We start from the raw sequence: 11,349 nt of genomic DNA, 5'->3' as shown, positions 1-11,349 counted from the left end.
CAATTAGCTTCACGTATGCTAAGTTTGGTCAAGCAATCATATAGAACTACAACCAAAACTGGTGATTCCTTTTGTTCTTTTGGAGACGTGCTTTTGTTTGGAAGCAAGGAGCGGTTGAAAGTTGGTGCAGAGATTGAAGAAATATATCTGGAGCATCGGGTTGAAAGGCTTACAGAGTGCCTTGGGTCTTTGACTGGTTGGAAGCATTGCATGAGGTCCATGACTGATTTACTTGAAAATTGTGTATCTCAATATCATGTTTTTCTGGAAAATGAGTTGTCCAAAGAAGAAAAACTTGCAAATGAAAATCAAAGTGGAACCGAAACCAAGTTGCAAGTCAGATCATTCACTGAGTTTGTGCAAGATCGATTTGCTTCTTCTGTAGTGCCACTTAGAAGATGCATCCTTACATTCTTGACTCATATTCCAAGAAGTTTCATGAGGGAATATAGTTTCCATAGTATGATCTATCTTTTGGATAATTTAAATTTGTTTGAATCATTGTTGAGTGAAGAGAATTTGGAGTCAGAAGAACTTGAGCACCTTTTCACTTCTAAACCGTTGCCTGATCAGTTGGGAGATATGGCTTCAATTAATTCTGTTAGAGCCATGTGTATATTGGTTCTAAGAGGTCTGCAAATATCCCTTGAAGCACTTATCCTTCCAAGTGTGTCAAAAAAACATGCACTGATGAATTTCTGCTTTGAAAGAGCTTCTCTTATATTTTGCACAACATCTAGTTCTAGCAAGTTGCATGCTGTTGAAATGAAGCCTTTGAACATTGTGGTCATCGATGAAGCTGCACAGCTAAAAGAGGCTGAGTCCGCTATTCCTCTCCAGCTTCCTGGGATGAAGCATGCTATTCTGATTGGAGATGAGTGTCAATTACCACCAATGGTTACAAGCAATGTAGGTCTAACTTTTTTAGTTCTTACAAGTTTGTTTTTTGTCAGTCTAATTTTAACAATTGCTTGGGATAGGTATGTATTGAATCTGGCTTTGGGAGAAGCTTATTTGATAGATTGAGCTCCTTGGGACATTCCAAACATCTATTAAATGTGCAGTACAGAATGCATCCTTCTATTAGCTTCTTCCCAAATTGGAAATTTTATCAGAATCAGATCCTTGACGCAGAGAACGTGTTGTGTAAAAGTTATGAAAAGCAATATCTTTCAGGACCAATGTTTGGTTCATATTCATTTATAAATGTCGTTGGTGGAACAGAAGAAAAGGATGATAATGGACGTAGTCGAAGAAATATGGTTGAGGTGGCTATTGTGATTAAGATTGTGCAAAATCTCTACAAAGGTGCACATATTGGTTATATTACTATACTTTTTAGGGTGGCAAGTTTTCTTTCTCTTACCTTATTGATGAACATACAAAAGCTACATCCTCTTCGAATTTTATTTACACTTTTCTGTTGCTCTTTGCTCATTTTAAGTTCACTCTCTTCCTTGACTATTATAGTGTGGGACGACTCGAAGAAGAAGCTTACTATCGGTGTTATCTCTCCTTATGCTGCCCAAGTTGTTGCGATTCAAGAACGACTTGCTCACAAATACGAGAAACTTGATGGATTTTCTGTGAAGGTGATGTCAATCGATGCGTTTCAGGGTGGAGAAGAAGACATAATAATTTTATCGACAGTAAGATCTAATAACCATGGTTTTATTGGCTTCATATCTAGTCCTCAAAGGACTAATGTTGCCCTCACCAGAGCACGGTATGCAGTTGATTTCTATAGATAGGTTCTTGATTAAAAAGCTACATCTCACTATGTATATTTTGGTCTTTAATTTTTGTGTAGACATTGTCTCTGGATATTGGGAAACGAAAGAACCCTAACCAATAGGGAATCTGTATGGAAAGATTTAGTCAATGATGCCAGAGAACGGCAGTGTTTGTTTGATGCCGATTCTGATGATTGCTTGAAAATTACCGTTATAAATGCAAAGAAAGAGCTAGAAGAACTTGATGATCTGGTTAATGAGAACAGTGTACTTTTTAAACATGCAAAATGGAAGGTATGTCATTAACTATTTACTTTTTTACCAAAATTTGTTAATATGTTACTTTTGCTTTTCATGTTTGTTGCCCATTATGCCATCAGGTTCTGTTTAGTGACGACTTCAGAAGATCATTTGGAAAGCTGACTTCTGCCCGCTTGAAGAAGCTTGCTTTAAATCTTTTATTGAGACTTTCTGGTGGCTGGCGGCCCAAGAACAGAAGTGTGGACTTGCATTGTGAAAAATCTTCACATATTCTGAAACAATTTAAGGTTGCAGGGCTATATATTATTTGCTCAATTGACATCATCAAAGAATACAATTATGTACAAGTTTTGAAGGTTTGGGATATATTACCTTTGGAAGAGATTCCAAAACTCCGAAAACGACTTGAGTACATATTTGCTGCTTACATGGATGATTATATTAATCATTGCACAGAAAAACGTTTGGAGGGGTAAGTTCATTTGTCATGCACTGATTTTTAATATAGTTGGAAATATTGAGCAATGTACTTATGAATGTGTCAACTAAAGAGAAGCTAAACGGGCAATGGATCAATCGGTTTAAAGAGTTCACACCAAAAAGATATGCATATAACTATTTAAGCCAATTTTATCAAAAAACTAGATTTTTCTTTTAGTCATCAGAATTAGGTATAATTATTTGTAGGTACTTTAACCTGTCGTGGCCTGTTTCAACTACTGAAAAATGTGTTCTTACGCGTTACACATCCTGCCTGTCTTGCCACCTTTAGATCTTATATTAGTGATTTTGCATGCTTAACATTCTTTGTTTCTTAACTATGTTCAGAAAGTTGGAAGTCCCTAATAGTTGGCCAGCACTGAAAAAGGTGATACGATTTCGCGATCTAAGTAATGATGATAATTACAGCGAAGTTGGTGAGAATCTTGGTGATGGTAGAAGTTACCTTGAAAACTCAAGAGTGAGTGAAAGCTTGTTGCTCATGAAGTTCTACTCATTGTCATCTGAAGTGGCCAAACATTTGCTTTCTGGTAATGAACTTGATCTACCCATGCAAGTCACTGATGAACAAATGGACATAATCTTATCTTGCAAAAGTTCATTCATAATTGGGCGATCAGGAACCGGGAAAACCACTATTTTGACGATGAAATTGTTCCAAAAAGAGCTGCTTTTTAATGTTGCTTCTGAAGGGATTTACGAAACAGAGAGCAGTGGAATCATGGATTGTAAAGTTGATCCTGAAGATAACAAACCAAATATTCTCCACCAGCTTTTTGTGACTGTCAGCCCAAAATTGTGTTACGCTGTGAAGCAACAAGTTTTCCAGTTTACAAGGTGCGCAAAATCGTAATTCTATCTCTTATGTTGGGTTTGGTATGCAGTAATATGTGGATATCGAAATGCTATGGATCATCATGACTGACAACTAGGAATAAAATGATTTTTTTATTTTTACATGGAATTAGATAAATATCTTCCATTATACTGATTTCAGTTCCAAGTTGCATACATTTATGTCGGAACTGGCATTTCATGTATGTTTACATATAGCTTGATAAATGATTATTTGCATTAACAACTTTATCTTTCTTTACCAATTAACTTGAATTCATATGTATTATAAATGCAGACCAAACAAAAAATACCTACATGATCATTCCTCCTCTAGCTAAACCAAAGATGATAATAATAAAATGCAACCAAATATTTTCATGAAAATATTTATGGTAGTTTTTACATGGGAATCTTTTATGGCTGTGGTCTGACTTCAAATATTTATGCATTTGACAGTATTTCAGGTAATATGAATACTTCAGCAGAGATTAAACTTAATGGTGCAGACTTTATTACATCAGAGTTTGGTGATATCCCAGACACATTTGCTGATATCCCCAAGAAAAATTACCCTCTTGTTATTACATATCAAAAGTTTTTAATGATGCTGGATGGAACTCTGGGGAATTCGTTCTTTGAAAGATTTCTCGAGGCAGAAGAAGGTTGTCATGGTAAGCCTATAAGCTCAAGATCTGTTGCATTGCGAACTTTCTTAAGATTAAGGGAGGTTACATATGATAGATTTTGTTCGCTTTACTGGCCCCACTTCAATACCAAGTTGACAAAGAAGCTTGATCCGTCACGCGTGTTTACGGAAATAATTTCTCATATAAAAGGAGGACTGCAAGCAGGGGAATATAGTGATGGCAAATTGAGCTATGAGGCTTACTGTCTGTTGGCTGAAAATCATTCATCCACTTTAACAGAACAAAAAAGAGAGGTTGTTTATGCCCTCTTTGAAGCCTATGAAAAGATGAAAGCCCAACGTGGAGATTTTGATTTGGGTGATTTAGTTAATGACATTCATCATCGACTTAAAAATGGAAATTTTGATGGCGACCGGATGGATTTTGTTTATATTGATGAAGTTCAAGATCTTAGTATGCGGCAGATTTCTCTTTTTAAATATATATGCCACAATATCAACGAGGGCTTTATATTTGCAGGTGACACTGCTCAAACTATTGCCAGAGGGATTGATTTTAGATTTCAAGATATACGATCTTTGTTCTATAAAGAGTTTTTAGCCACCGGAATAAGTGGAAAACAAGGGAAAGGCTGTGTATCTGAGATTTTTCAGCTAAAACAGAACTTCAGGACTCATGCTGCTGTGCTTGAGTTAGCTCAGAGTGTCATTGATATTCTTTCCTGTTATTTCATTCACTCAATTGATATTTTAGAACCTGAAACTAGTCTTGTTTCTGGTGAAGCTCCTGTCTTATTGGAGTCTGGTAATGACAAAAATGCAATTGTGACTATTTTTGGTGCCAGTGGAACTGGTGGTGAAGCTGTTGGATTCGGTGCTGAACAAGTGATATTGGTACGTGATGATTCTGCAAAATCTGAAATTTGTAAGTGTGTTGGAAAACAAGCTCTTGTTCTCACTGTAATGGAGTGTAAGGGTCTTGAGTTTCAGGTCAGTCCTTATCAATTTCTTGTATTATACTTCTGTCACAAACAATATAATATGTTACTCAATATTAAATGCCCCTCAATACTCTTACATGATTTGTAGGATGTATTGCTATATAACTTTTTTGGGACATCTCCTTTGAAAGACCAGTGGAGAGTAATATATGGATACATGAAAGAATGTGATTTGCTCGATGAAAAACTTCCGCAATGTTTTCCAACCTTCAATGCGGCAAGACATGGTGTCTTTTGTTCAGAATTGAAACAATTGTATGTGGCTATAACTCGCACCAGACAAAGGCTCTGGATATGTGAGAAAAAAGAGGATCTCGCGAAGCCAATGTTCGACTATTGGAAAAGAAAGGGACTTGTTCAGGTAAGGAGGCTTGATGATTCGGTTGCACAAGCTATGCGGGTTGCTAGCAGCCCTCAAGAGTGGCGGGAGCGTGGTAAAAAGGTTAAATATTTGATCCAAATCTGCTATAGTTTTATCTTATACTTTGTTATTTTTTAGCTGAATGATGTTGCTAGTTAGTAGTTGTGGCAAAATGGGCGGGTCAAGTAGATTGACATTCAGGTCAAATGAGGGGTTGGGTCAACTTGAAACATATTTCTCCAAAATTGACTAATCTATTAGGGGGAAATTGGATCGTTCATGGAATGGGAGTTGGAATACCATCACATAATCTGCTGATCTGATTCGGAAGCAAAAATATCCTTGAAAAATATATTGAAAAGTATTATCATTGTACTGATGTTGTTTGGCTACACCAAAATGTACTCAAGTTGTAGGTTTTCTAGCATCTTTTGTTGCTACAAAATATACAATAGTAATAAAAAAGTGGGAACATAAATGCTAGATATAGCCTGAGTAAAAAACGAAGAGGGAAGAGGATGTTAATGCGAAAATTTTTGTTTTATTCTATTCAATTTGAAATCTTTCATTCTCCAAAGTAGTGTTCCATTCCAGTATATATAGCCTTTTCATTGTGACAGATATGATTAGAAAACTCGCTATTTTAATAAGAATCCAGATTTTGAACTAAAGGATTTAGGAGTAGCTAAGAAATAATAATACACTCTGGGTGACTTTAGACTGATTTGATCTGCTTACCCTTTTTGCTATTTTTACCCATTTAGAGATAAATCGTAATCTGAATCGACACATTCATAGGAAAATGGGCTAATAATGTCACCTCTACTAGTAGCTTCCTTCATTCGTCCTTATTTCCCTAATGCTTTATTTGACATGGTTTCTTGACCTTTGCATGGTTTTCAGCTTTTTTATGGAAACAATTTTGTGATGGCTACAATGTGTTTTGAAAGAGCCGGAGATACGATGTGGGAGAAACTGGCAAAAGCTTCTAGTCTTAGGGCATTCGCTGATCAAATGCAAGAAAGGAATCCTGAAGCTTATTTAGGCTATCTTAGAGAATCTGCAGAAGTTTTTGAGTGTATTGGGAAATTTGAATCTGCTGCTTCATGTTACAGTGACATGGGAGAATACAAAAGAGCTGGTAACCTTTTTAAACATAACTTTCCGTCTGTTGCTTAAGTGTTTGCAGTTAATCAGATTTAGGACTGTAAACTACATTTGAACTAGAGTTGGCCATTTGAACCCACTTACTTATGAAAGGTTTGATACAGGTTGTGCTTTACGTCAAATAGGTCACTGGGTCTAACAAAATTTTATATAAAAGGGAATGGGTCAAACTTTTGAAAGTATATTGTAGTCTACCTTTAGTGCATGCAACCTTGCAACTGTGTTTCGGTCTTGTGGTACTCATGATGATTCTTAGTTGTCCTATCAACCAAAGAGCTGGAATTAAATCTCATAATTTTCTCAGATGAATAGATCATTATTGTAACAATTTTGTATCTGTAATTGTAATCAATATCTTTTAATAGATAAAAGAAATGGTTGTTAGCCAACGCAATATGAACAATGATGCGTTTCAACACATGTTCTTTTTGACACATTTCCAAAACCGCCTGCCACGCTCATATTTTAACATCTAGTTTGAACTGTGTTTGAGCAGGAACAATGTACTTGTATAAATGTGGAAAGATTGATGCAGCAGCAGAGTGTTTCACTCAAGCAGGGTGCTATAATGATGCAGCTGAAGCTTATGCAAAAGGAAATCAGTTTTCCAACTGCTTGCAGGTTTGCATAAAAGGAAAACTGTTTGATAAAGGGTTGCAGTATATAGAAAACTGGAAACAGCATACTGATCATCAAACTGAAGAAATAGAGCAAATTGAGCTGGAACTTTTGGAGAGTCATGCTCTTCATTATTATGAGAGTAAAGATCCAGAATCCATGCTTAAATTAGTCCGCACCTTTAATTCTATGGAATCCAAGCGTGTGTTCTTGAGGTCCTTAGACTGCCTTGATGACCTTTTAGTTTTGGAAGAAGAATCGGGTCATTTTCTTGATGCTGCTGAGGTGGCATGGTCATTGGGTGATGTTCTAAAAGAAGCTGATCTTTTGGAAAAAGCTGGAAAAGTTATGGAGGCAACGGTTCTTCTACTTTGGTATGTGTTTTTTAGCTCGTTATGGGGAAATGGAAGCAAAGGGTGGCCATTAAAGCAGTTTCCTCAAAAGGAAGAACTTTGTGAAAAAGCAAAGTCACTTGCTATAATGGATTCAAACAAGTTCTATGATTTTGTTTGTAGTGAGCTTAAAGTACATGACCAGAACAGGAGTTTGACAGATCTGAGGCAACATTTACATGAATCCCAAAAGAAAAAATGTTTTATGGGAGAAATTGTGTTGGTTAGGAAAATCTTAGATTCTCATTTTAAATTAACATCCGTGAAGTATGAGTGGGAGGACGAATTACCTGTTGACATAAACAAGCACTGTGAGGACAAGATCTTTCAGAACCAAGTTTCTGTTAGAACTTTGGTTTTTTATTGGAATATGTGGAAGCAAAATGTTTTGACTATCTTCCAAAGTCTCAAAAGTGTTCATAATGAAGAAATGAATAAACACAAGGATCAAATCGATTTCAGTTTGAACTACTTTGGGGTGAGGAAACAGTGTGTGAAAGGCAAAATGATTTACTTAATAGTCAACCAGGATGCTGATTGGATAAGATACAACGGTAAAAAAGGCCTTCATAGGGATGGGAAGCGTCTAACGATAGACATCAGGCACTTGGTTTGTGCTATTCGGTTTTATTGGCAGTCTGAATTATTTTCTGTTGGTATAAAGGTACTTGAAACTCTTAATACACTCCATAAGTCAAGGTTAAGTGGTTCAGTATTTCATCAAGGCACATGTCTGCTACACATTTTTGAAGTTTCAAAGTTTCTCTTAGATTGCCAGTATCTTAACCTCAGTTCTCCGTGCGAAAAGAAGCTGGAAAATTTCCTTGGAATCAGTACTACTTATATTGATCTTGTGTTTCCGTTAGACTGGCGAAAATCGGTATCTGATGACTTGCTTTTATTAAGAAAGTCTGACCTTTCGGTCAATTTGCTTGTTGACATAATACTTCGTAGTTTTGACATCAAGGGTAACCTCACCTATTGGGCAATCGGGAGGGTAATGATGATAAGCCTTAGTTACAGAAAACCAATAAGAATTAAGCAGATGGTTGAGAAGGGACTTCAGTGGAATCCTGCATGGAAGTCATTTTTTATGACGTATGTGTGTGGTGGCTTAAAAGATGCTTATGTTGTTCCAGAATTCCAAAATGTTTTGGAAGATAGTTTTAAAGCCAAGCGGAGCAGTCCTGGCTACATATCTATTCACAGTTTCGTGTATCTGTTGGATAGTCTTCTTTTCTTGGCATCTTTCTCTTCAGGATTGATGTTCACTACAAGGTCTTCTCTTGTTGGATGGCTTATACAAGTTCACTCTACTGCTACTGTAACTACAAGGTTTGCAGTTTCTAAAAAATTACTTCCAGATAATGTTGTAAACTTTATCGCTGAAACAGTTCAAGAAATTCTCTGCAACGAAAGCGACACTGTATCATGGATTCAAAAGTCAAAGCTTGATCCTACTTATTACCATCCACTTTTAGCTTTAAAACTGGTTATGATGTTATCTTTAATTTGTCTTCAAGTGCCAAATCGTTACCCTTCTGACGCACTTTTATATTTGCTGGTGGGGAGTAGCAATGTAGTTCGGTTGCTTCCACAAGAATTTGTCAATAATCTTTTACGGAGAAGGAAAGGTACTTTCTTGAATTTACATGCAGATGTAGTCGCAGAAGCATTTATGAGCATCGAGGATCCTCTCCTGGTTGTGAGCTCAGGAAATGCGAGTTTAAGAATCCGTGCTCCTTGTGCTACATTTGTAGACATTAGGAAATCTAAAGAGGAGATAATGAGTGTATTGTTTCCAAGTAAGACCATACTTTGTGCTCAAAGTTCTTTAAACAACGATGGCTGTGGGACAGAACAAGTTGAAAATTTGAATGTGAATCCTTTGCGTGGAGAGGATGGTAGAAGTCAACATTTACTGCGACTACTGCTTAGAGTTACACGTTGGATAAAAGCTGAAGACTTGATCATACTGATGGGAATTATGCTGCTAGTTTTTGTTGGTTATCTATTGTGATTAGTTATAGTTATTGACTTATTGAGTTATTTCCATGTGTTATTGCTTATAAAGCCAGGGTAGTTGACCACTTTGTGAGTGGGTTGTTATTTTTCTATTTCCTGCAACTATTTAGTTTCATGTATTTTCCATTTTCAAGTGACTCAACTTTCAAGTTTTGACAGAAAACATTTGTTACCAAGTATCAATTCCATATTTCACCTACTGTTTGTATGCCTTCACTTCATAAGTTGAATGCCATTCAGTTTAACAGAGGACAGAACAATTGTGCGCCGTGCATATAATGTTCTGAAGCATGGGCGGATGCTTTGTATTCAATACCAGGGTCAACCGCCCCCAACGACCCAAAAATTCTTAGTACAGAAAAATCATATTATGTATATTATCATGTTTTTTGTTTCTTAACCCCCTGAAGTTTTTAAGTCAAACTTCTTTTTTACCCCGACAACCCAATTTTTTGGATATACGTCTTTAATATGAAAGCTCATTAACATTTCACTCATCCACAATACAAAAGAAAAAAAAAACACCAGTAGCATGTTTCATTCACATATAAATTTACAATGGGAACAAAATATGTTTGAGATTATGAGAGTAATTATCGAAAGTAGGGATTAATTCCTTAATTGTGTGTTAAGGAATTCGGATTGAAAAGAAGCAAACAATCCTGCCCAGATTCTGGCAGCTGCACTTTGATGGGCTAAGTAGCTTTTAAGATTGGGATCACTTTGGTGGGCTAAGTAGCTTTTAAAGATGGGCTTAACTTTAAGAAGGAGTATCTGGGTATAATGGATTAAGATTAATTGGGTTGTAACTATGTTGTTACATTTCTTATTATTTTTTAATTCTTTTTGTTAGAACCTTTGAACCTCATAGAATTTACCAAGCACTCCTGAAACTTTTAATGAGTGTAGTAAATTACTTTACTGTTTTCGTTGGCTGCATAAGCTTAGGAACAACCAAACAAACAATCATGGGCTTTTATGAAGCGATGAGGGAGAGTCCTGGCCCTCTTACAAATTTTTGTTTATGTGTACATTTTACATAGAACAAAAATATTTATATAGATCTAACGAGTTGCATTCTACCTATTGGTGGACTTGGCCCATAAACATATTGGCCATGTTACAAGTTGGCACCCTCAAACATTTTGATTAAGAAGGTTAGTAAAATTCAAATTTGATTAAAATATTAAGTTTTATCTTATTGAGACTCTGATTATTCAAAACATTAAATATCGTTTGATAAATGGATTATCCGATTACAAAACTTTGAAACTAAAATCTATATTTATACGAATATATGAAACATTTAAGTGTGGTCTTAAACTTAAACCTTTAAAAATATTGCAATTATTAATGTACCTCTTAATTCCAAAGGCAATAGTTGGGGTGGTTTGTGGTTCAAGTGATTCGGGTTCAATTATTACTACTATCTACATTATTTATCACCGGTGGGGCTTAGCTACTTCGACCACCGGGTCGATCAAAAAGGTGATCAAGTTTTCCTATAGTGGACCTTTAAGCGAGTGATTTTTTTTTTTTTTGAAATGTGAAGTTAAGTTAGCTATGGGCTTAGTGTGTCTCGGTTGAGCCAGTTAGTGCGTACCTTAAGCCAATGAGACACCGTATACAGATTACTCGACATTGTCTTAATTGACCGTTAAAAAAAACCTCTAACTTAACGTTTATCGAGGGTATTCGATGTGGTTCTGGTTACTATATGGAGCATTTGAAAGGCGAGGAATGATGTCATTTTCAACAATATTCAACCAAGAATATCAAGGGTTCTTAAGGAGATCAAAGTACTATC

General features: G+C 36.1%; 1 protein-coding gene across 1 annotated transcript in view; it reads left to right on the top strand.

Annotated features, from left to right (window-relative positions):
• LOC122591746 overlaps positions 1-9,537 on the top strand; it is an 11,236-nt gene extending 1,699 nt beyond the window's left edge. Inside the window, exons 3-12 of the mRNA XM_043763995.1 lie at positions 1-909; positions 981-1,308; positions 1,471-1,726; positions 1,811-2,027; positions 2,114-2,466; positions 2,823-3,332; positions 3,789-4,968; positions 5,068-5,421; positions 6,244-6,481; positions 7,004-9,537. The exon at positions 1-909 is cut by the window's left edge and continues 267 nt beyond it. Of these exons, the coding sequence (XP_043619930.1) occupies positions 1-909; positions 981-1,308; positions 1,471-1,726; positions 1,811-2,027; positions 2,114-2,466; positions 2,823-3,332; positions 3,789-4,968; positions 5,068-5,421; positions 6,244-6,481; positions 7,004-9,537 (6,879 nt within the window). The remainder of the gene's footprint in view (positions 910-980; positions 1,309-1,470; positions 1,727-1,810; positions 2,028-2,113; positions 2,467-2,822; positions 3,333-3,788; positions 4,969-5,067; positions 5,422-6,243; positions 6,482-7,003) is intronic.
• The last annotated feature ends 1,812 nt before the right edge of the window (positions 9,538-11,349 follow it).

Source organism: Erigeron canadensis, chromosome 1, assembly GCF_010389155.1.
Source record: "Erigeron canadensis isolate Cc75 chromosome 1, C_canadensis_v1, whole genome shotgun sequence".
NCBI lineage: Eukaryota > Viridiplantae > Streptophyta > Magnoliopsida > Asterales > Asteraceae > Erigeron > Erigeron canadensis.
The sequence above is the reverse complement of the archived record's forward strand: the minus strand, read 5'-3'. Positions and strand labels throughout refer to the sequence as shown.